The following is a 26798-nucleotide window of genomic DNA, read 5'->3' on the forward strand; positions in this document are numbered from 1 at the left end:
TGAATGCTCTAGAGCCTGTGCTCCGCAGCAAGAGAAGCCACCAAAATGAATAGCCTCCACTTGCCACAACTAGAGAAAAGCCTGCAGAGCAATGAAGATCCAGCACAGTCAATAAATAAACTGCATGGAAATATCATTGTTCATGATATTGATTGGCAAAAGCCTGGAAGTTTAACCCCTCCCCATACACTGCTAGTAGGAATGCAAAATGGTACAACCCCTATGAAAATATGGCAGTGTCTACCAAAATTACAGATTACATTTATCCTGTGACTCAACAGTCCCACTTGTGGAGTCTATCATACAGCTACACTTGTTTAGTCGCAAAGTCATATCCAACTCTTTTGTGATCCCATGGACTGTAGCCTGTCAGGCTCCTCTGTCCATGGGATTTCCCGGGCAAGAATACTGAAGTGGGTTGCCGTTTCCTTCTCCAGGGCCTCTTCCTGACCCAGGGATCAAACCTGTGTCTTCTGTATTGGCAGGTGGATTCTTTACCACTCAGCCACCAAGAAAGCCTACAGATACACTTGCATACATACAAAATGACAAATGTGTAGGTTACTTATTTAAACAGCATAAGGTTGGAAATGACCCAAATGTCTATCACTAGGAGACTGATGAAATAAACTCTGGAACAGCCTCGTAATTGAGCACTATGCAGCTCTAGAAAGAGAATGGGAAAGATCACTATGCTCATATGGAAAGAACCTGAAGATATATAGTGAAGAATTTAACAGTAAGGTATGAAATAGTACATGGAGAGGGTTAGCTTTTGTATAAGAATTGTGGGTTGTTATACATTGAATTATTCCCCCACCAAAAGATATGTTGAAGTCCTAAGTACTTGGGAATATGACCTTATTTGGAAATAAGGTCTTTGCAGATAAGATCAAGTTATGAAGAAGTTATTAGTATGGCCCTAATCCATCTAGTCAAGGCTATGGTTTTTCCAGTGGTCATGTATGGATGTGAGAGTTGAACTGTGAAGAAAGCTGAGCGCCAAAGAATTGATGCTTTTGAACTGTGGTGTTGGAGAAGACTCTTGAGAGTCCCTTGGACTGCAAGGAAATCCAACCAGTCCATTCTAAAGGAGATCAGCCCTGGGTGTTCTTTGGAAAGAATAATGCTAAAGCTGAAACTCCAGTACTTTGGCCACCTCATGGGAAGAGTTGACTCATTGGAAAAGACTCTGATGCTGGGAGGAATTGGGGGCAGGAGGAGAAGGGGACAACCGAGGATGAGATGGCTGGATGGCATTACGGACTCGATGGACGTGAGTCTGAGTGAACTCCGGAAGATGGTGATGGACAGGGAGGCCTGGCGTGCTGCGATTCATGGGGTCGCAAAGAGTCGGACACGACTGAGCTACTGAACTGAGCTGAACTGAATCCAATATGAGTGGAGTTCTTCAAGAAGAGAACAACTTCTAGTGAGGACAGTGACATACAGGGAAAATGACATGATAACACAGGTAGAAACTGGAGTGATGCAGCTGCAAGCCAAGGAACGCCAAGGAACGCCACCACCAGAAGCTGGAAAAGACTAGGAAGGAGCCCACTTGGAATCTCAGATGGAGCACGGCCTTGCTGATGTTTGATTCTGGACTCCTAGCCTCTAGAGCTGTGAGACAGTACATTTCTGCTGTGAAAGCCATCCAGTTTGTGATGCTCTGTTACAGTAGGACAAGGATGTTAACCCAGGGGGCAAAAAATCAGATATAGCCATGTTGTTTGCATATACATAAAACTGAAACAATAAAGTGAAAATCAAAGTGGCTTCCTATTGGGGTGAGGGGAAACAAGATGAATGAAGACAAATGTGAGATGTCTCAGTGTACCCCTTTTATAATTGTTTCCATATTTAAGTAATAATTATTAATCAGCATCATCATAAGAAGTAATTGGGGAGGAGGCATTACCATTATTCAATGGCAAGAATGAAGGAGTCCTGGCAATTGCTAATCTTTCTTGTAATTTCAGATCTAACCATTCAATGCTTGAACCTTTCCCTCCCACCATTTGTAAAGCAAGATTCTAAAGCGTTTAAGAAAACTCATCTATTCAATGACTTTTCAAGAGATAAACTTTCCTCTGTTGTTCCATAAATACATCATATTCACCTCTACATTCAAGCCTCTGTTCATGTCTTTCTCTTTCTGAGATTCTCTTCCTCACCTTTCAGCTACTGCAAATATAGCTCATCCATTAGTTTGGCTTAGATATCACCTCCTACGCAAAGCACCTTTTACCATCAATTCTCAGTGATTGTTACCTTACTTTTTTGTGTGTGTGTCACTTTACTTTTTTAAAAAACCTATATTATGTCATGCAAGTTTTGATTATACCCTGTCTTTGATTATTGTCGATTTGGGAGAATTTGTCTCACCAGTTTCACTAAATTTTAAGCTCCTTTGTATGTAGAGATGGTACCTGACAAGCTCGTACAGTTTTCTATACATTCTATACACGCTCTCCTTTGGCCATTGTCTCATCCCTTAGTTTCAATTAACACTTCCACTTGGGATAATATCTAAACCTGCCCTCTTTTAGTTCTGGATCTCCTCTCCCATCATTCTCCCTTCACTATGTTGCAACCACACTGGTCTTTTTCCTATTCTCTGAACTCATTAAACTACTCTCCATATTAGGATTTTTGTACTTCCTAAAATCTTTATCCCCCAGTCTTTATAAAAACAGGCCCTTCTCATCAGTCAGCCCTCGGTTCAATTGTCACTTTCTCTTCCTAGTGTAGCTTCTTTATCCGCAGACACCATCAGATTATTCTCTTGTGTTATCCTCACAGCACTTATTATTATCTGAATTATCTTACATGCTTGCTTATTTTCTTATTGTTTGCTTCTCCTACTATGCTGTAAAGTCCATTAGGGGATCTTATCAGTCTTACGAATATAATAGCACTTATTATTATCTGAATTATCTTACATGCTTGCTTATTTTCTTATTGTTTGCTTCTCCTACTATGCTGTAAAGTCCGTTAGAGGATCTTATCAGTCTTACGAATATAATCCCACACCTATGACAACATCTTGGCACATAGTAATAGCATGCAGAAAATAAGTGTTGGATTTGTTGAAAGAACAGATGATGGAAATAATTGATCATTAATATTTTGTGAGTAGTTTGTTATTTGCTTTCATTAAATCCTATGCCAGTGTTTGCTCTGTTGTGGCAGCTGCTGAAATGGGTCCCTAAGTCTCCCAGAGCATCAGTCTCAGCAAGACCCCATGGAACTTGAAGGAGCACACCCTCAGAGTATGTGTAGTTGTAAATACAAATAGTGGTCATCCAGACAAACATTTCCACTGGAAATGACCCTAACATGAGAATAAAGGAGATTTTTAAAGGGATTTAAAAAAATCACAAGGACCAAAAGACTGGGGAGGGAGACAAGAGCAGACCTCAGACCTCAATCACTTTTGAAAGGTGGAAAGCAGAATGAGAAGCCAGGAGAGTTGAAAAATCTGAATACCAGGTGCCTACTTGGGGATGTCATTGAGAAGAAGACAATTTGTGCAGTAGAACCCCAGAAAGTTACAGGATTTGGAGATGCAAGTTTGGTGGAAACATTAAGAATAGGGGAGGAGATACAGAGCTTAAAATAGAGTCACTGATTTCAGATTTAAAAAATGACTATTTATATTCCCACAGTAGGCCACATCTTTTCTTCTGAGCAGTTAAGAGATGCCCTAGGATGGAGGCTGAGTTGTTGGCTGCATGAGCAGCTGCTCCATATTGGAGCAAGAGGAAAAGGGGCTTCAGGAGGAGTTTCTCCAGGGAAAAAACAAATGGGCTTGGTGGCTTAACTGCATGGAACAGACTATTTATTAATAGGACATGTTTTACAAAGGTATTGGAGAATTGAGACAAATTGTGACAAGACCAGAGAGCCAAGCACATAAAAACAATACAGTCATCAACTCCAGGTGAAAACAGTTGTACAGGCAAGGAAACAGTCACTTCTCCGTACTGGATTTGGCAGAAAATCATACTTACATAGTAACAAGAAGTTATACATTAATTTTTTTTAAAACAACAGTGTGATATGAGGCAATGAAGGAAGGAACAACGGAAGTTCTGGTTTGGTGAAGGGTTGCTAACCCACCATCTTCTGGAACAGGAAGTCAAGAAAAAATAGCATTAACATACCAAGCAGTTGTGGTTTACAAGCATAGTATAGCGGTTCTTTTCACTTTCTATGAAGACAAAACTATTTTCATATAATACTAAGATATTATTTGCCTTTTTACTGTGTTAATATTTACACTGATGGTGCAAAAGCCACAGTGGGTAAAATTGTGGGTGCTTTAGCAGCATAAAGCTGATGAGTGGTTACTGTGTTTTCCATTGTCACACTTGCAGTTTAAAAAAAAAATCCAGGTTCACTTAAAAATGTCATTGATTAAGCAGTAAAAGTCACCTCAACCTTGAGTCCACATCTTTTTAGCATTCTGAGTGGTGAAATAGGAGGTAGCACACAGCATTTCTACTGAATATGGAAGAGCACTTGTGTGGTTTTTAAAGTTGAACTAAGCACCTAATGCATGAAACAATATCTTGAAAGAACAGCTGACAAATTATGGTTATTCAGATTTGGGTATTTAGCAGACATTTTCTCAAAAAATGAAGGAGGTAAGGCTGTTTTTTCAAGCAAAAATAACTGATAACATTTGTTGCCAAGGAAAAAACTGGAACTTTTAAGGAAAAATTAGAGTTTTGGAAAGCTTGTATCTCCCATAATGAGTTTAGGGCTTCCCAATATGCAAAAAGATTTTTGGTGAAATCAGTGATGATATTAACAAATATGATTTTAAAATATTATATAATAAAATGTGTCAAAATTTGGAAGATTTTGTTTTCAAAATGACCTATGCGTGATGTTATCCATTCAAAGTTCAAGAGAGACAAAGGGTTTTATTATAGCAGGGTACAAAAGTTCATTGGTATGGTTTCAGATTTCATACTGCAACTAACCTTTCAGAAACTACTCCTAGTTGAATTTTCATGTAATATCAAGTTAGAATAGCCACATTATCTGATAAGTCTATTAAAATATCCCTCCTGTTTCTAACTACATACCTGTACAATACCATATTTTAAAAATTAACTTCAACCCAAACATATCACAACAAACCAAATGCAGAAGCAAATATGAGAATCCAACTGTTCTCTGTTAAGCCTGACTTTAAAAGAGATTTGTAAAAAGCATAAAACAATGCCACTCTTGTAACTCAAAATTTGAGGGGAAATACAGTTATTTTTTCATAAAATTATTTATGTGAGGGTGTTTATCATAGTTTTTTCTTATTCATTTCAAAATAACAGTTTAAAATATTTCTCAATTTTAACTTATGATAATTATGGATATAATTCACATAGATAAAACCTCTTTTGGGTGTCAATAACTTTTCAGATCGTAAAGGGGTCCTGAGAACAAAAAGTTTGAGAACCACTGGCATATTGTTTAGAAATTCAGAGATGAATAAATAGGAAACTGCCAAAAGAGTTGAAAGTGGTCTTTTTTCAAAAAAAATATTATTTGACTTTTAAAGCAATGTACATTTATTCATTTGATAATGCAAATATGAATAACTATTTCAAAACAGATATACAAATACCTTCCCTTATGTAAATGTTACAAGGTTGTGTTGTTTCTTTAGATAACGTTTCTCTTCTTTACCAAAATGAGAGTGGAAACATCTATGAGCAATTGGACAGCCTGAAGGTGATAAGTGGAGTGATTCAAATGCCCAAACTCTCCGTCAGAAGCATTTTTGTCTTTACTCAGATGCCCAGGATGGCTTCAGCCAGCCCAAAGGACAGCCAGTAACCGTCGTCACTCCTACTTTAACACCATGACCCACTCAGAAATAATGCACTGGTCAGGCTACCTTCTGAAAAACATATTAAAATGTACCCAGCTACGCTGAAGACTTTTGAGGGTCAGGAGGAAACATGCTCTCCTCCGATGTCTATCCATGTTAGGGAATGCTTTCATGTAAGCACCCTGCCCAGCTGCATGTTTTTAGAACTCCAAATCCTCATGACACTTACAGAGTGGCAGTGGGTGCCAGGCGTGATTCATGGCTCAGCAGAATTGAGTCAGTGATCTGGGGAAATGGAACAAGTCCAAACGATAAAGAAGGATCCATCTTTAATGCACTAAGGACAGCTTGCCAGACCTGGTCATTTGGGTAGTTACCAGGCCTGGAAATGAAGACACTGAGGAGACACATTTTTCAGATTTATCTGGCCTTTTAAGCTGCAGATCACCATTCGGCTCTTAGGGTACTGTTTTGTCTAAAATGTGGTGTGGCTAAATATCATGACTCATTGTTTTAACACATTATCAACTCCTAAACATAATATGAATGTGTTATTCTGACTCACCAGTAATAATGCTCTTTAAAAGAACGATTACTCAGACTCTTCCTTTAACCCTGCCCTAGCCTTTCCAGTGTCTCTGTCCCACCTCTTATTGCTCCCTCTTCTAATACCCTGTTTGTTTACTTCACAGAACCTACATATCACTTATAATTATAAGCTTACTCATTGGTTTATTTGTTTAATATCTCTTCCCCTTACTGGACAATAAACACCACAGGGCAGAGATTATCATACATGTTTGATTTACTGCTTGTTTATCTGGTTCCTTGCACAGGGTATGACACATCAGAGCTGTTCCCAAAAAACATTTGTTGTATAGATGTTAAATGAATGAATTCAAATTAGGATTATTATAGCCTTAAGTCTGTTTTATTTTCATTTTTCAAGAAGGCTTGGGGACTAGATGCCTGATCTATTTTTATCTATTTATTTATGGCTGTGCTGGGTCTTCACTGAGGATGCCTGATCTCTTCAGTAAAGAGTGTAAGGCCTGAAACAGCTAAATGGTAGTTTACTTTTTGGGTTGGCCAAAAAGTTCATTCAAGTTTTTCCATAAGATGTTATAGAAAAACTGGAATCCATTTTTTTGCCAACCCAATTCTTAATGACATCTTCACTCTCTCCATGCATCACTTCATATAGAAAGTGCAACTGGAGTACATTGGACAGTAAAATAACAGTAGATACTTTTTACCAGGACTCAAAGTTATGTCAGATTTTGTAAAACAATTCAATGTTTTGTATGTCCTGTTTGACCACTCCTGAGGTAACAAACTTAAGTCTTCACGTCCACTGGCTATATTTCACACATGGGAGTATGGAGGTACAAGTTGGGAGGGTATGTCTATGCTTTAAATTTTATTAACATTTATTGAGTTCTTCGAGGTAGAAAATTCTTGGTAAACTAGGCACAAGCTATAAAAACTAAAAACCATGAAGGAAACTTTGATACTAAAGTTAAAAATATCTAATTATCAAATGATACCATAAATAAAAAGACAAATCAAACTGAGAGAGAATATTTTCATAACATAATATCATATGTTAGTCTCCTAATCATATTTTTAAAATTCTTACAGATCAATAAGAAAATAACAAACTGATAGAAAAAGCGAGTGAGAGATGTAAACAGGCCCTTCATAGAAAATGAACGCTAAATGTTCAATAAACATATTTTTGAAATTTTCAATCTCATTAGTAACTGTGGAAATGAAAATTTAAATCACAACAAAAAACCTTCATACTCATCAGATACCATACCCATCAGATCTGCAAAATTAAAAGGTCTGATAAACCCATGTTGGCAATGATGTAGAAAAACCAGAACTCTTATATAATATTGGTGGGAGTGTAAATTGAAACAATTCCTTTGGAAAATAATTTGGTGTAATTATAAAGTGAAGTTGTATACGCTCTGTCAGCAGTTCCATGTCTAAATATACTCATGCACCAGGAGAATATACTAGACCATTTATAATAACATTGTTCATATTAGGGAAAAAGCTGATAACCACCCAAATGTACATTAATAATACAATTCTCTAGCCTTACAGTAAAATATTGTATAGTAATGAAAATGAATGAACTAGAGTTACACACAACATATGGATATACTTTTTAGAAAAAAATTCAAGTACCAGAATAATACATACATTATGATTCTACTCACATAAGCACGTTACAACATGTAAAATTTACCATTTTTTAAAAACTTTATTATGCATTCATGCATGCTAAGTCACTTCACCTGTGTCTGACTCTGTGACCCTATGGACCCTGTCAGGCTCCTCTGTCCATGGGATTCTCCAGGCAAGAATACTGGAGTGGATTGCCATGCCCTCCTCCAGGGGGTCTTCCCAACCCGGGGATTGAACTTGCATCTCTTAGTTCTCCTGCATTGGCAGGTAGAACCCAAAACTTTATTATGGGAGCTTAAAAACTTCCACAAAGTAGAAAGACTATGTAATGAACCCCTACGTACATATCACTTAGCTTCAACAAATTATCAACAAATAGCAAATGTGCTTTTTATATATTCTATTTTGTCCCACCTTGACTTATTTTAATGTAAATATAGGCTTTTCTGTCCCTGAGGCTGGGAAAGATTGAGGGCAGAAGAAGAGGGCGTCAGAAGATGAGATGGCTAGATGGCATCACCGATGCAATGGATGTGAACCTGGGCAAACTTCGGGAGATGGTGAGAGACAGGGAGGCCTGGCGTGCTCCAGTCCTTGGGGTTGCAGAGTTGGACATGACTGGGTGACTGAACAACAGCCACAACATAGGATTTTCTGTCATTCCACCAGTAAATACTTCTGTTCCAGTATTGCTTAGGAACATAAGGATATGTTATTAAACTGAAGAAAAACTGTTACGAAAAATTTAAAGAGAAAACACAAGATTTGGGCTAGTAGTTACCTCTAAGGGGAGGAGGAAGGGACAGGATCAAGAAGACACTCAACTTAAAAATAATACTGATGTGGGCACACGGATAGATGTGCCATTACTCTTATACCGTATCTGTACTTCCAGATATTCTTCAGTATTTATTTAAAAATGCACTTCTAGAGCAATTCAGGAAGTTCAGTCTGGTGATCCTTGTCCATTTTGGGAGTAGAGATGAGGAGGTTGGGAGATTGATCAGAGAAGGTCAATGGCCACATGACAGGGCCTTCTATGGAATTCCTTGGAGATCTCACATTGTAGCCCCTGGAGTTGGTGGCAGCACAGAAGTTTCACCCAACTCTTGCCTTGAAAACTTTCAAAGTGAAATGATATTTAGCATTGCCCAAGAGGAAAGAGGGCTTCCCTGGTGGCTCAGACAGTAAAGAATCTGCCCACAATGTGGGAGACCTGGGTTCGATCCCTGGGTCAGGAAGATCCCCTGGAGAAAGGCATGGCAACCCACTCCAGTATTCTTGCCTGGAGAATCCCCATGGACAGAGGAGCCTGGCGGGCTACAGTCTATGGGGTCGCAAAGAGTCAGACACAACTGAGAACTAAGCACAGCACAAGAGGGAAGAGCAAGAAGAGAGGGTTGCACCGGAAGCAGCCTACATCGCCAAAGTGTGCGAGGGCAGAGCTGTGGTTTTCCCATGGGCCAAATGGATACCACACAAGGTAGCTTGGTTTCTGTCTGACAACAGACCCTACCTCAAAGGATGACCAGCTCAGGTGAGGTGATATCAACAGAAAGAGCCTTTGAGGAGTGTACTGAGGAGTAGGACTGAGAAGCAGATGTTAGAACCTTAAGTAGAGATTGCAACATCTGGCTTCAGGAATAGAGTCAAGGGCCAGTCCCCCTGGGTGAGGAGGTCTCCAAAGAGACTGCAAAAGTTCTTAGCACAGAAACAAACAGCAGTTTGGTTAAAACACAAATGTCTGGGCCTGCCCTTTAGAGAGCTTAATTCAGTAGGTCTGAGGTAGAAGCTGCAAATTTGCATATCCACCAAGATTCCAAGTGATGCTGACCTGTTGGTCCAGGGACCCACTTTGAGTAGCTTGTTCTGGGAGGCTTTTGAACAGGGAGTCTCTATCCCTGTTCTCTGAACTTACCCCAAACCATTTCCTCCTTATTCTTCATAGTCTGGTGTCATTAGTTCCTTCAGTTCTGTAAAGTCAATCATTGTCTCACTGCCTCATATACGTTATCTCTTCACCCTGCAACACTTTTCTGTAAACCCCACTTTGCTAGGCTAACCTCTCATCATCTTTTCTGTCTCAGCCTAAATACTTTTAGGCAAACCTTCCCTAGTCCATTCACAAGGTTTAGTCCCTTTGCTATATGCACTCTCCTTTATATTTATCACAATTATGATAATGTAATCACTGTGGGATTTTTGCCTGTAATCTTTACTAGACCCTAAGATACAGGGCTTCTCTGGTAGCTCAGATGGTAAAGTGTCTGTCTACAATGCGGGAGACCTGGGAGACCTGGGTTGGGAAGATCCCCTGAAGAAGGAAACGGCAATCCACTCCAGTACTATTGCCTGGAAAATCCCATGGACAGAGGAGCCTGGTAGGCTACAGTCCATGGGGTTGCAAAAAGTTGGACACAACTGAGCGACTTCACTTTTCTTTCAAGATACATGAAGGCAGGGGATTTTCCTTGTTCGCTGCTATAATCTTATTGGCTCTAGGAGTACAGGGCACATAATAGACACTTCACATTTGTTGCATGAATGAGTAAATGAAGGTATCTAGATTGCCCCAAAGGGTAGAAGGAAAAGCCCCTAAATAATGTAACATTTAAAAATACTTATATAATATTTTACATTACATATCATATATAATTATTTATATTTTATATAATTTAAAATATCCTTTGTCTTTATAACTGATTTACTTCCTTTTTATTCCTCAGCGTGGCATTCACAGGCAAATGTCCAGAAGTAGCAATAGCAAAACTTAACAGCCAAATCAGACATCAGCATCTATAAAAGGTAAATTTTTACTGCTTCAGAGGGCTATGTACAAGGAAACATACTTAGTGTGACCCAGCTGTACATTCCTGGGAAAAGAATTTCGAGTCAGGATACAAAAAGGGATCATGGCCATTTGCTGTGAATTCCTGCAGACTCTTTCATCTGTGGGTAACGCATGAGTGTATTTCAGCTCCTCCAATGAAGCTATGTCCAAAATTAACAAGCTATCAAAAACAGCTAGCTTTAATGATACAAGATCCTACCCTTACAACACAATTTCTTCCCAGTCAACGTGGAAATCAACAAATATAGGCCAAAAGGATTTTTCAGTCTGCTAAACTAGAATTATAGAAACATGGGTAAAATATGGAGAACACACCAAGACACATACATACAAGGTTAGACCTCAGTTGCCAGGTATATGCATTATATTTTCTTGCAAAAATAGAGAAAAGGATACTTTTCTTTTTGACTGTACTGTTTTCCTTTATGGCAAACCAAAGCACCTCATTCTTATAATGCATTTTTAAAGGCATTCTCTCAGTCAAAATCTGTGCTCTTGGGTTCTATGGAGATGCTTTAGGAGTTTCAGTGGTGAGCAAGCAGGCAGGACTGCATGCTTCCTCCACCCCAATCCTCTTCAACCCCAGAAACACTAATCTCATCTTTAAGAAATCTGTGTGTGTGTGTGTGTAAAGTATGTATTGGGGTAACATAACATATTTATTGTGAGGAGAAAAATGGGAGGAGGAATTACTGCCAAAAGAAGGTTGGAAAAAACCTGCCCCAGCCTAGCATAACTGGATGTTAGTTCCAAACGTTACCTGTATTTATAGTCCCTTTGTAATGCCAGAGATACTGTGTCCAAATTTCCCAGTGTCCAGGGCATTCCTTGGAATGTCTCCAGTTCCACTACCCTCTCGTTTGCCCTTCAGTCCTACGTTTCTATCTATTGGATGTGGTCCCTCCATCTCCTCAGACTCAAATCATCCACCTCCTCCAGTTTCTCAGACCTTGACAGTGACCCCGGGGTTCTCTGAGGTCCCCAGCTTCAAACTTGGGGAGTCAGTCTTTTACTCGTCCTTCCTATCTAGTCAGTCACCAAGTTCAGCCTGGTTTCTTTTCTTCTAAATATTGCTCCCTCACAGCTTTTCTGTGCTTTCCCACAGCCCCTACCCCAGTCTGATATCAGCGTGTCTGATGCCTGGAATACCTTTCGCAGCCTCCAAAGTGCCCTTGGGGCTCCGTTTGTTTAGGGTCTAACTCATTCATCCAGACCTATTCTACTTAAATTCTCCCTTTTATCTTGGTATGTCCTTATATATAACCTTAAATGCTTTCCACTTGATTTTGAAACCAAGTCAGAACTATTCTACTTTGCTTTCAAGGCTTTTCGAAATCATCTGGTTCCGCTCTTGTCCAGTTAGGTCAGTCTCCTCACTGTCATCTAAACATATTACTCTGCCAGCATCTGTACTTTTATATAAACATATTGAGTTGACCTGGCCTAAAAGGACCTGTCCCTCTGCCTACTTCTTCTGTCTTTTCTCTTATCTTTCCTCACCTGTTGTCCCATGATCCTCACATAGCCAAGTATTTGCAGTTCCCTGAAAACATTTGTCTCTGGGTCTTTCCACTTGCTTTCCTCTTCCACCTTAAGTTTTCTCAACTGAAGTGGCACCTCCAGCATCAACACTTCCTTCATCCTACCCTTTAGGCCAAATATCAATCTTCCTTTGAGCTGCTATTGCATTCCATGCATACTTCTGTTACAGCCCTTATTACACAGTATTGCAGTGTTTTGATCGTATGTCTGATTGCTCTATTAGACTGTGAGCTACCCTCTTAGAATAGTTTCGCACTTGGTTTCAAAACAAGGTCCCTGACCTCCAGTAGCTCTCAATTGTTTTGTACTCTCAATGAGTCACTTTAGTAACTCAGTAGCTATTTGTTGAATGAATAAATGATTTAAATTTCTACTTAACTTCTTCTTTCTTCAAGGTTCAGCTAAAATTCCCTTATGTCTCTGAAGTCTTCTTTGACCTATCTAGTCCTCCAGCCCTTCATTGTCCTATAAAAGTTAGGGTGAATTCTTTATTGTCATTTTTATTGTAATATAGTATATTTACATGTAATGTTAGTTTCAGGTGTATAGCAAAGTGAATCAGTTTATATATATATATCAGTTTATATACATATATATCAGTTTATATACATATATATATATCTCCCCTCTTTTTTTAGATTCTTTCGAGAGTATTGAGTAGTTAGGATGATTTCTTTAATTGAGGTTGCAAGTTCCTTGAGAGCAGGGACACATGTTTATATTGCCTCTGTCATTGTATTGGTCACAGTGCTGAGTTTCGAGTAAAAGCTAGGTATGTATACTTGGTTTCTGATTAGAGTTATATGAACTTTATATGTAGGAAAATAATTTTCATTGAATATTCAAAGTAATATTCCTTGAATATTCATTGGAAGGACTGATGCTGAAGCTCCAATACTTTGGCCACCTGATGCAAAGAGCTGACTCATTGGAAAAGACCTTCATGCTGAGAAAAATTGAAGGCAAAATGAGGAGGGGATGGCAGAGGATGAGATGGTTAGATAGCATCACTGACTCAATGGACATGAGTTTGAGCAGGGAAGGACAGGGAAGCCTGGCATGCTGCAGTCCATGGGGTTGCAAAGAGCTGGGCACAACTTAGCAACTGAACAACAACATCAAAACAGTCTATTTAGACAATCATAAGTTTTTTCTTAACCTTAATATGATTACTGTGATGAATTCAGAAAATACTTAGTGAATACATATTAGTTTCCTGCCATCAAACCAGTGGCTGGGATATAGGCATGAATGCTGTCACTATGGAAGTTGTGTACATTTCTTTCACTCTTAAATTTGTAAATATTTAATTGGTTGACTAAGTAGTTTCTGAGTAACCGCCATATTACTTTGTTTTGGGGGGAATGAGTATTTTGTAATTCTCCTGAGTGATTTTTCTCACAAGACCCCCGAGTCCTTTTTGTGTTTGAGATTGTCATGATTAAGAATGGGGAGGATGAGTCTTGAGTGACCGGGTCTAATTTTTTTGAAAGGGTCCAATCTATGTCCAGAAACTAGTGGAATGGATAGAACTAGTCTAAGTAAGCTGTATCTGTGCCATAACTTGAGTGCTCACCAGCTTACTTAGACTGAGCAGATGCCACTGAGTGGTATCCATCATGGTGCTATGATGACGTCTTGCCAGCATCACTGACCAGAGTCTCAGAGAGTGTCATCAGGCATGCATAGAGAAGGGTAGACACTTCCATTTGTTATGCTGTTCCAACCCTTTGCCATGTCTTAGGCCAATTGTCTCACTCCTGATTGAAATCTAAGTCGAGTTTCTTGTTTTCCTGTTTCTTTATCCATTAGTATACTCATAATCTAGTGACTAATGTATTATGCATGACTACTATAGGCTAGAAGCTATGCTTGGTGCTCAAGACACTCCTTCCCTCAAGGAGGTCAGTTGTTTAACTAGATAGTAACATGTATATGCCATTGTAGAATAGTATTGAGTATTGCCTTATGTTGACTCTGAAAAGCAGAATTCAATATATAAATGTGTTTTTAGACTAGAATTCCTTTCATCAATAAGCATACATAATTTAAAATATTATTATTAATACAAGTGCTATTACTGCCCTATAATATGATTATTTTGCAAAAAAGATGATACCCTGCTTACATACCTAGAATAAATCAAAAAGTATATAATAAATATATGTAAAATAAACTTTAAATTCATCTTTACCATTTTATTATATCTTTATCCTATCATACTTTTTCTATTATTTGGCTTTTTTTAAAAAAATTAAAAACTACCATAGGTATTTGTTGAGTATAGATCATAAAGACTTTTTCTTAAGCTATAGGCTGTAGGCCTGTGCTAATACCATGGTCATTAGCCACATGTGGACACTTGGAATGTGGCCAGTGCAACTGAGGAACTGAATGCTTAATTGTATTTAACCTTAATTAATTTAAATGTAAAAGCTGATACTCAATTCAGTTCTGATAGAACTTTCAAATATGTTTGGAACAACTTGGATCTTACAGTATAGTTTTTCAACTGTGTATTTTTTGAACTCTAAATGCACATTAAGTATTTCCTAGAAAAATTTATCATCCATACTGAGATGTGCTGTAAGTGCAGAATTCACATTAGATTTTGAAGCCCTAGTGTGACAAAAGGAATATAAAGTGTCTTATTAATAATTTCCATATTGATTACATGTTGAAATGGTAGTATTTTTTTTAAAGTATATTGGTTGAATAATATAGTTTTAAAAATCAATTTCACCCCGTTATTCTATTTTTAAAAAATTTGACTATTAGAAAATTTTAAATTGCACATGTGTCTCATATTATACTTCCATTGGACAGTGTGCTTTAAACTCTGTTTTTCTCAAAGGGAGTATATAATCTTTGAAACCACATACTTGAAAGATAAAATTAGAAGGATCACAATAGATGGAAAGTAATTACCAAGCGTTACTAATGGGACATTTTTACCTTACTTGAGGTGGTGGAATTCCTACCACTATGCAATCCAACTGTACTCTGGTTCCTTCTGGAACTTCTCTGCTCCGTAACTTTTGTGTGAACCGGGGAGGTTGCCCCAGAGGTTCTTCATAGTACAAAGAAGAAGGAGAGGACCCTGGGGTGGTGTCTCCACTGGCCGCCTCACCAGAAGCCTGCTCAGCTTCACGCCTCTTAGCTTCCTGCTGTTCCAGCGCATGGTTCACTTCATTATCCCTGGTATCTGCAGGGATAGGTATGGGAACCGAGGATCTTTCTCTTCTTTCTGATAGATCTGGGAAACTGGAGCTGTTTTCCTGAATAACTTGGTTTTGCGATTCCAGTTTACTCTTGTGGTTTTTGCAGGCACGCGGTCTAATCCTTTTGGAGCTATGGGCTTTGAAAAGGGATGAGAGCTCTTCAATGAAATCGGCAGCCTTATTTAAGAATACTTTTTTGGACTGGGCTTCAGAAGTGTACTGTGGCCTTTTTGTCTCCTGGAGGCTCTCTTTAGAGCTGGTAGGGCTTCGAGAGTTATCCTGGCAGAAGTTAGGGTCAAAACTTGATATAGATGAGTGTTTCGTCTGATCAGAAGAAAAATGTTTTCTAGCTTGAGCTTCATCTGCTTTCTCCAGAGGGTCATAATTGATTGCCAATCTTGCCAGATTGACACTTTCATCTAATTCTTCTTGGCTCAGAAAGGCTGAAAGATCTGGAAGGTCATCTTGGCCTCCTCCACCTTCAGCAGCTCCAGAAGAACCCCCAAAATGGAAAGGGTTGGAGGAAGGCTCTGCTCGACTCCTCTCATTGTTTCCCCGATGCCTAGTTTCAGCCAAATAGCTTTCTCTCAGAAGCTGAGATATGGAAGTAGAAGCTTCTAGGCTGTCGTCTTGCATGCTGTCACAAAATAGCAATAATGACAAAATGTTTAGATAATTTCTAAAGAATAATAGGTCTGTATTGATTATAGCATGATAGATACTTAAGAACTTAAACCTTAAAATTCAAATTACCTAATTTTGATAACTTTCACAAAGTTTAAAGACGTCTCACATTGTAAAATGAAGAGGAACTGAATGAGGTTTCCCTGAAACTGGAAATAAAAGCATGGGTGATTATCACTTTATTAAATTAATCTTTAAATGTGAGTTCAATTTTGAAAGCTATGCTATAACTATAGAGACATTAAATATAGTTTCTAAGCACAATTTTGATAATATCTATAAAGGGCTTTTAGTTTTAGAGTACTTTCTCATACACAGAGATTTTCTCTCCATCCTTTCCCCTTTCCCCAAATGTAATAAAATAACAGAAATTAAAAGATTTTGATAAAATAATCTTGTTACTGAAAAATAAAAACTTGATCTAGCCCATGAAAATAAATAATGTTTTTATGACTAGAAACTAATTGTTTAAATTCAGTGTTGTTTGTAGGTTCAATCTGCTCTTGAAAACTATAGTGATTTAGCTTTTTCAAATAAGGTGTAATTAATTAATTTCTATAAGAGTGTGAGTACACCTAGGTTTAAAAAAAATCTATTAAATTAACATTGATGAAGAGGGGATATGGAAGACAGGGAAGTGGGGACACTTTTCACTGTATACCTTTTCTTACTTTTAAATTGTAATTATATGAATATGTTATAATCAATTATATAGTCGCATAAGTTATATGAATATATTTATTCAAAAAATAAATGATTTGTAAAGTCTTATAAAAATAGTACAGTAACTTTCATTCAGTATTGTAACTTTAGCTCAGTCCCCAGGACTAGAAGTTTGGGTAATGCAAACCACTGTCTATTGTTGTCATCCATTTTATTCACTCAGACATTTACTAGACGGCTAGCAAGCTTGTGACCCATAGGCTGTTACTCCTCTCTTTCCTCTGTAAGAGATGTAGCCAACTAATTACAGTATTCTTCCCACTGACCTTCACTTTTTTAAGTCTCCATTCCCTCAGCCACCACCAACCAATCAGAGCTGGTAATGGAGATGAAGCCTGTTTGCCATTCTTGGCTACTGTGTGCTACTCTTTGCCATTCTTGGCCACTGTGTGCCTTGTGCTGGAAAGGTGGAGAGGAAAGTAATATCCTGAATATTTTGGGGCTTTAACATTCTAGGACAAATTTTATTTCAGTTAATTTCTCTTCCTTCTTTTATATGACTGTCTCACTTATAAGTAAAAATATTTGTAATACCACAATATATCAAAAGTAGGGCTTCCTAGGGACTGCCCTACTTCTCACACTTTTAGAATGCTACTTAAAACTAACTGCTAAATTGACAAGATAGGCAGTCACCTTGAGAGGACAATTAGAGATGGCTGAAAGCATGACCTACAGGAAAATATTTTTCCATCTGCTAGCCACAGGCTGAGATTGACACCACTGGAGCCACTTGTTTGGGTAAAGTTTGTTGTGCCTCAAAAAAAAAGATTAATTGAGGCACTTCCCTGGTGGTCCAGCAGCTAAGATTCCATGCTCCCAATGCAGGGGGCCTGGGTTTGATCCCTGGACAAGGAACTAGATCCCACATGCTGCAGCTAAGAGATGGCACAGTCAAATAAATGAATATGTACCTTAAAAAAGATTAACTGAAAATGCAGAGGGGTTGGATGGGTATAAAGATTTATCTACAAAGATGTTCATCATAGTATGGATGATAATATTAAAAAGTGGAACCATGTCCAATAAAAATTGGTTAAATTATGATATACTCATTAAATAGAACTATATGGCTGTATTAAATTTTGAAGAACACTGAAGGATACACAAAATAGTATATAATAATGTAATTGAGAGCCCAGCAGAAAATTTGTCACTTTGTACATTTACTATGTAGAGGAACAGTTAAAGATATTAAAATAAGGTACAAAATACTATTTGAAAATATGATTAATACACTGATTAAAAATCCTTTCCATTTGTAAATCAACTATCCCATTAACCTAGTTTGAGTTTATGTATACATTTAGATGTGAGAAGAAAAATTAAGTGACTTATAAATCAGGATGTCCCCTCTATTAGTTGGACATTACTGAATTGTTTTAATGTGACTTTGTCTTTAACTGTTTAGTTTAAGATGGCTTTTATCTTGGGGCAACATGGAGTGAGCATTGGCTTTGGAATCAGATAAATCGGTTTTCATATTCTGCCTTCATCTCTTAGGAGTTGTGTGACTTTGAGAAAATTACCTAATTTCTCATCTGTGAAACATGGATAATATCTATTTCCCAGGGGAGTGAGGATTAATAACACTATGAATGCAGATCTCTTAACCAACCACTCTAGTCAGCGCTTAACTGATGTTAGTAAAAGGTGATGTTAATGTTGAAGAACTTCCAAAAAGTTTATATTTATGGTGCAAATACAGAATAAAATACTCATATAAGTAATTACTGCTCTCTACAACTATTTTTCTTCTTTTTTAAGGAGCCAATTGAGGTGTAAATGTGTATCTGTTCTGATGCTTAGTCACGAGAAATTATTATAACAAAAATTCCAAAAATTAGTTCAAAATTAAGGATTTCTTTAATGTTTGAATGTAGCATTTGTTACCTAACACTTTGGTTCAAATCCTAATCCTGACAGTTCCTAGCTTTATAAACTCAAGAAAATTACTTAACCTCTATGTCTCAGTTTGCTTGTAAAACAGGCATAATAATGTAGCCATCTCATAGGCTGCAGGGTTATTAAATATGCTTGGCATTTAGTAAACAGTCAATATAGGGTAGTTACTATTATTTATTATTATTTAACAGCTGTGGCCACATCCCATGATAAGAAATGGAAGTAAAACTAGTGACACAACTTGATGCGAGGGCACACTTTGAAGAGAAACTGAACTCTAATTTAGAGTTAATTTAGCATATCTATACTCCATTGAAATAGTCTCATGAACAACCTATGCTGCCTTCAGATCTTTGTACATATCTTTGCTCAGGCTGTTCCCTGTCTTCATGTCTTTTTGCTATCTTATCGGCCCAAGTCCTATACAATCTTCAGCTCTTAGCTGAGACTTGGCCCTAGGATTTCTTCTTTTTCCTGAATTGGGTCCCTGTCCAATATGCTCCCCAAATTCACTGTCTTAACCCTCAAACACAGCCCTTATTTCAGTATATATTTACCTATTTACTATTACCTCACTTTGTTTTGTATACCATCATCTCTGTTCATGCACAGCATATAGAAGGTAATCAAAAAGTATCTGTTGAATTATTTTGTTCATTAGAACTTCCTACTAAATCTATTGTTTTTAAGTCGCAGGCTAAAGTAAGACAGATAAATAGAAATATTTACAGAGGAAATATATAGACACAAAGAAAAAATATAAACTGGTAAAAGCAGTAGGAAATTCAAAGTGACTTTCAAATAAAAATGTATTTATGGTGGATAAAATAACTGGAATTATGTGTTTTTTTCATACCAGAAGTATCAAAGAACATCTGATTGTAATAAAAAAAAAAACTGGTTTTGAATCTCAAGTCCAACACTAAATAATTTTGCTCTCTTGAGCAAGTTACTTAATATGTCTGGATCTCAGTTATCCTCATCTATCAAATGGGGTAATAACAATTTCATCTCAGTTAGTTCTTAGGTGGAAATGTATATATAAATTGTTAAACTGATAGATACTACCTAAAATAGGAACTATGAACATGTATTACTTTCTGTTTCAAGCATTAATTTTAAAACTATCTGTATAAAATTTATACTTTTAAAAAACCTAAAAGCTATGGATAACCCTGCTTGCATTTATTCATCCAATAAATATTAATTGAGCATTTACTATATGCCAGGCACTGTTCTAGGCCCTGAGGATTCATCAGTGAACAAAAGACAAAGTCCTTGCCCTCATGGAGTTGACATTCTAGTGGAGAATACATAAATGTTAAGAAGAAAAATAAAGTAGGGCAAGGGAATAGAGAATGATGGGGTAGAGAAGAAGACATGCTATTTAGGTTAGGGATATCAGGCAAAGCTTCTCATGCAGTGGAGAAGTTAGCCACATGACCATTTGGGAGGAAAAATATTCCTGACTGAGGAGCAGTAAGTGTTAAGGCCAGGGAAGGTGAATGTTTGGTGTGTTTGAGTCAAGCCCAGTGTTCCAGGAGATGAGTCAAAAAGAAGAGTAAAGGACTAGGGCATGCGAAGGCTTTCAGACCATAGGAAAGACTTTGAGTTTTATTAAACATGTGAGTGGGAAACCACTGTAAAGTTTTTTGAAGCACATAACATGGTTTTGAAAAAGTTCAACTGTGGCTGCTATGCAAAGAATGCAAAAAATGATGCTAGTTGGGAATCAATGAGTGGTACCAGTGGGAGGTAGCGAGACATGGTCAGATTTGAGGTATCTTTTGAAAATAGAGCTAGTATGATCTGCTGATGGATTGAAAGTGGAATAGAAGAGAAAGAGCAGAGTCAAGAGTGTACTAGAATACAAGAGTCTAGTATTTGTAGCCTAAACAACTAGGTGAATGGTGGAATCATTTACTGGAATGAGGAAGAAGTAGGTTTTAAGAAGTGTTCTCTTGGACATTTCATTTGACAGATGTTAAAGTTCTCTTAGACATTTCAACTGATGTCTTCAGAGTGCTAAACATTGGACATTGCTTCCTTCTTTCTGCTGCTTATAAAATTGAAACAGATATTCTGCCATTTTCAAAATAAGAATCAGTAAATATCCTTGGAAACAGATTGTGGTTTTGATGAAATGGTCTTAGGTTTGAAATGAGGCAATTAATGTGGTATCAAGACCAACTTCAGTAAATCATGTAAATTAATTTAGCCACATAGAATGCTTACTGAATGTTCTTCACTTTATTTTGCTAAATATCTCTATTTTTTCCCCTATGAATTTTCCTGAAAAAGAGTTCTCACCTCAGGACTTGCTGAAAATTTAAGAGTCTGGTTTATAAAAACAAAACTTAATGCTGATACCTTTGGACATATTTCTCAAGTCTTATTAATGCAGCAATATTTTTCTGTAGGTTCTAAGACTACCTTACCGTTAGAAATATCATGAGTTATTAACTCATCTTTTGGTTATAATATGGATGTTTAAAGAGGGGCTTTGACAAAGAATTCGCAAAACCTTATATGAAGTAATTTCAATTCAAACATGGTTACTGACGTTTTCCGGTTATGAAGTATCCTTAGATATTAAGTGAAAAACCAAATCTGGTACTAAAAGAAAGAAAGAAAGTGAAATCGCTCAGTTGTGTCCGACTCTTTGCGACCCCGTGGACTGTAGCCTACCAGGCTCCTCCATCCATGGGATTTAGGCAAGAATACTGGAGTGGGTTGCCATTTCCTTCTCCAGGGGATCTTCCCAACCCAGGGATTGAATCCGGGTCTCCTGCATTGCAGGCAGATGCTTTACCCTCTAGATCAACACAAAAACAACCTAATATGTAATAGTTAACTTTTCCTAGAACAGGAAAAGATAGATGTCTTTAAGTAACTCACCTCCAAATGGAGGATGAGCAGAATTACCCTGCTTACATCATAGGGTTTGTTTATGAAAGAACTTTATTTTTTTTAAAGGTTATTTTTTAATTTTTATTTTAAAAGTCTGTATTGACTTTGTTACAATATTACTTCTGTTTTATGTTTTGGTTTTTTTGGCCACAAGGCATGTGGGATCTGACCAGGGACTGAACCCACCCTCGCTGTGTTGGAAGGCGAAGTCTTAACCACTGAACTACCAGGGAATTCTCTGTGAAAGAACTTTAGACATGTAGAACACTATACAAAATTAAGGTAATCCTTTGCACTAGTATAAAGGATGTGGAAACCAAAGCCCAAAGTTAGTATTTAATCTGAAATATTGAAAAAAAGTAGTGTAGAAGTAAATTCTATGACCCATGGAAAGGTTAATGGAAGCCAAGTAAGAAGGCTTCAGGATTCTAGGGTGACTACCAAACCCTTCACAAAAATTGAAGGGTTCACCATTCATGATGAACTTAGTTCTTATATAGGACGCCCCCGTAAGAAAACTTTGTCAATTCTCATTAACTCAAAGATTCATTTTAAGTAAGAAAAATAAGAAAAAGATTTAAACGTTCTCGGCTTTCTTCAGTCTCCTAATACTGTGTCAATTTCCCTTAGGTGATTAAGGATTTGAAAAGCGATAACTTCCTTAATTGACATATTTGCTAGATTGGGAAAGGAACAAGTACCCTAAATGAGTTTGTGATCTCAAGATCTAGTTGGACTTCAAGCCCTTGGTGGGAGGGCTCTGCTGGGCCCATCGCAGACGGTGGGGTGTACCGCAACTCCAAGTGGAGGTCTCTGTGACACACGTAGTCTGTACAGAGCTTGTCAAGGTGACTCTAATTATACATGAGCTCTAAGAGTTCTATCGTAATTGCAGGTAAATAGTCAAACCAACTTTTGTGCCCACCAAAAATGTAGCCGCTAAACACACATTCCTAAATTACTCAATAGACCATTTTGTCGGTACCTGGGTTGTCCCCTTTAAGCAAAAGCACGGTGCCATAGCAGTTCTGGAGCTCTTTGTTAGCTGTAAAGCACCATAGAAATTTAAGAAAATATCTCTGTGGTGTTTGATCCTTCTGTATCTCTTAAGAGAGGGAACAGTTTAAAAAAAATCTTTTCATTTTTTATCTTGTTATAGGCAATAACACCACGCAATAAGCAATGCCTTTGTCAAATCTCAGTGTCAATGAAGGGAACTAATTATTCTGGGGTTGGCAGTCTCATTCATCTTATATTTTCACGTTAATGAGCTGAATTCATTACTCCTATTGCGTATACGAGTTAACTGTTAAAAAAATCTAGCTGTCATCTTTTCATATATTAACTTTAGTCCATTAAAGATCTTCCACAGTGAAACCCAATTTACCTGCAGTCTCATTTCTTCAAAAGTAAATTTGAAAATTCATCTCTATAAATTCCAAAACCTAGTCAGGGTACAAACTCATTCAATTTCTTGTGTCCATGAATTGTGGTTCTGAGTCTGTTCCACTGAATATGTGCCTTTGTAAGCACCTTGAGCTGGAAAGTGTATTTCTGTTATACAATAGATGTATTACAGTCTGGAATAGAGTCTTATTCAAAATTATAGACATATAGAACACTAGGGCTTTGATACATTGTCTCAAGTTCCAATAGCATTAGCCATATTCTATAAGTGGGAATACAGACAAACCTCCAGAATTTGGACAATGTCCAACTGTTTGTTTCATAGTCCATTATTATAAGATTCTGTAATGTTTATAATTTTGTCTCCTGACAAAGTTAGTGTGCATATATTTCAGATTTCATGAGATGGTCTTGATTTGAAATAGTTTACATATTGTCAAATTGTGTATCAGACAGCTTATACTAATTTTTGTTTAAAAATATGTTTTTATAGCTATAAGTCTGGATATTCTAGTTTTGCAGAAAAGGATGATATGTATTTTATGTGAAGTTAAGAGTTATTATTAAGGAGAGGCTAAAAAGTTATAACAAATTTTTAATTTAGACCTTGTAGAATTCATTTTATCATTACCAGTATGAAAGTAGTTGAATCATAATTTTTTTGAGAAAGGAAACTGGTTATCTGTTTTATTTCTATCAAACTGATTGATGCTAGTATCTTTAACAAGTATGAGTAAAAAGAAAAAATTTGTTGATAAGATAGCAAAATTTCTTAGCACTCTTACTGTAATGTTCACTTTTGGGAAATGGAAATACAGATTTACTCATGTTCTCCTTTTCTTTGCTTATACGATTATTAAAAAATAATTCAAGTTGTGCATCTAATTACTGCTAATAGTGCAATATACCAGGCCAAACACTTGCCACTGACTGTCAAGTGTCTTTCTGCTGCAGCTGAAAAGGGAGAGAGGGAGGGAGAGAGAGAGAGAGAGAAAGGAGAGAAAGAAAGAGCAATGTCCTTTGAGCAAGACTTTCTGCAGCTGTTGTGTACATTAATCCAGGGAGCAGATCTCCCAGCACTAAATATAGCAAGCATATCCTTTTACATGATAAAAAAATGTTAAATGAAAGTCTTTAACTATGGAGTCATATTATTTTAGGTTTGATTTCCATTAAAAAGGAAATAGGCATTGCACACATATTCTCCATACAAACACCATTATTTTAATAAAAGAATGTATGGAAAATGCCAGTGATACACACAACATGTCACGACTTCCTCTGTTGAGATATTTTCCCTTAGGACCCGAGTAGGCCGTGATCTCTGAGGGTCTCACCAACCCCCTGTAAAATCAGACCATGTAGAAAACTTTATTTTTCATGTAATTTTGTGTCCCATCATACATAATTAGGAAGGTAGCCTCGGTTTCGTTCCACACAACAGACATTAGGTCTCTGAAATCTCCCCTTTCCCATTGTCAGTTTCTTGTTATCAAAACACACTCGAGAACTTAAATCTGGATATTACCTTTCTTTTTTTAGTTGACCCAGATGAGGATGTCCAACCCAGGCACTCCACTGTGATGATAATTATCCAAGGAGAACGTTTAGATGAAAGCCCAGGAGAAAAAGAAAATTCTTCACGCCCTTGGAAATAGAGAGTAGCCGTCCATAGAGAGTGAGGAGTTAACCTTAGTTTCAGTGAAGATGGCTGTTAGAAGCTGGACAACCTGTCACCACCGGAGCCAGAGCATTTGTCAGCTCACAGGTCCCAAGTTATTTTGAGCTGTATAAACCATGTGCCTGTGAAACATTCCACCTGATTGGGTAGGAGAGCACTGAGCAAAGGGATTCCACAGCAGGCCAGCACCTATGGGCGGTGGGGGTCAATCAGTTTTCCCACCTATAGAATTTCGCTTACAGCTAGAGGCCCAAGTTGTATATTGATTTATGTTAAGAATTAACACTGGATTCATGATAGCACATTCAAAGAAAACGGCATGCTTTTTGAAATATTTCAAAATTCTTAATTTTTAAGAGAATTAAACTAAATTCATGGGAAATTTACTCTCATTTAATCTCTGATCCATTTTAGGAAATTTGGCTGTGAAAAGCCAGCATGAAGGTGAGGTCTAACATTTTAAAGCTGAGAGATCTTTCTTTTTTTGTTGTCCAAAAGCTTAGCAAAAGCAGACGATAACTAACATTAAAAGTTGGTAACTAGAGATCCCAGAAAAAATGGAGAGGAAAAAGCCATCAGTCTGAGAATAAACCTGGTAACAAATTAGTTTGAACAAACTTTTTCAGAAAAAAAATAATCAGGTACTGTTTAAAAGTCTAAATTACTGTATAATATATAATACATTACAACTTCTGTTCATTTATTACTATCCTGGAATAATTTTTTTGTATATTATTTTGAAAAGGTCTATGCCAGATTTCTTCTTTCACAAGTATTATTGAACGAGAAAAAGAATCCTTAACCAAACCAACATCTGCTGAAAAACCTACTTTGTCAAAGATAGCCTCTTTGATATTATTTCATACTTGTTCAGAATATGAATTTGAAAAAAAAATTAGCCCCATTATTTCAATCTTGGTGGAAGCCTAGGTCTTGAAAATTCAGATAAATGCAATTAGTTGTTTCTTAAAAGGGTCATTCTTAGATTTGGGTAGCATAAAATACATTGGTTTAAACCTACTTTTCTTAAATCACCAACTACTTGCAGAATTTCTTCCTGTTCATTCATTCAGTAAATATTTATCTAATTAATGCCTACTAGGTACCAGGTACTGGGTATAAACAAGTGCTCAGTTGTGTCCAACTCTTTGTGACCCCATGGACTGTAGCCTCCCAGGCTCCTCTGTCCATGGAAAATATACCGATTCTTGACCTCATGGTATTTACTAAGAGATTTTGGGGTATTTTGTTTTTTACCTTTTTCAGTCACCTTGAGACTCTATAATATATTGAAAAGACTTAAAATTTGTTTAGTATGATCAAATCAGAAGTTCACTACACCTTTTGTTAAAGAACTTTGAAATTACATGAAATGTAATGAAAAAGATTATTGAGGAAAACTTTAAAATAATCCAGGTCAAAAGAACAGTTACTGAGGAGGGAAGAAGGCACAAGAAGAACTGAGTTATGTGGATAGATTATTTTCATTACTGCATTAATCTAAATCGTCAATATACAGGGTTGTTTGCTCTCTTACCTAGTCCTGTTCTGAAATTAACCTACTTAATTGTGTTTCTGCATTTTCTGTTTATGTAGATGCCCCAAAGATTTCTTTTTATTTAAAGAGGATTTTCTCCCCATTTATCCCATTCAGATCTTGAGGCATAATCAGTATAAGGACTACTAAGTCTTGAGTAGGGACAGGAAAAAATAGAACCTCTGTTTCATTTAGTGCATAGATGTGCTTCAGTTTGATCTTCTAAAGGGAAATGTTCACACACACTGCAAATGAATACATTTTGACTTCCTTGCAAACTGTTCCATTATGAG

The 26798-nt window shown here is 37.1% G+C and overlaps 1 protein-coding gene across 4 annotated transcripts in view; it reads right to left on the bottom strand.

The window, feature by feature from the left end:
• The window catches only part of MYPN (myopalladin), an 89656-nt gene that overhangs the window by 61547 nt on the left and 1311 nt on the right, over window positions 1-26798 (bottom strand). Inside the window, exons 1-2 of one of the 4 annotated variants that reach the window (XM_040242216.1) lie at window positions 24816-25130; window positions 15393-16295 (exon numbers count right to left, since the gene is read on the bottom strand). The exons of 2 other annotated variants lie outside the window; for them this stretch is intronic. In XM_040242216.1, coding sequence (XP_040098150.1) covers window positions 15393-16294 — 902 coding nt within the window. In that variant the 5' untranslated portion in view covers window position 16295; window positions 24816-25130. Of the gene's footprint in view, window positions 1-15392; window positions 16296-24815; window positions 25131-26798 lie in introns of those variants that run through there. One more of the 4 variants, XM_040242217.1, reaches the window with a different exon arrangement.

The sequence above is a fragment of the Oryx dammah genome, unplaced genomic scaffold (assembly GCF_014754425.2).
Source record: "Oryx dammah isolate SB20612 unplaced genomic scaffold, SCBI_Odam_1.1 HiC_scaffold_6, whole genome shotgun sequence".
Lineage (NCBI taxonomy): Eukaryota > Metazoa > Chordata > Mammalia > Artiodactyla > Bovidae > Oryx > Oryx dammah.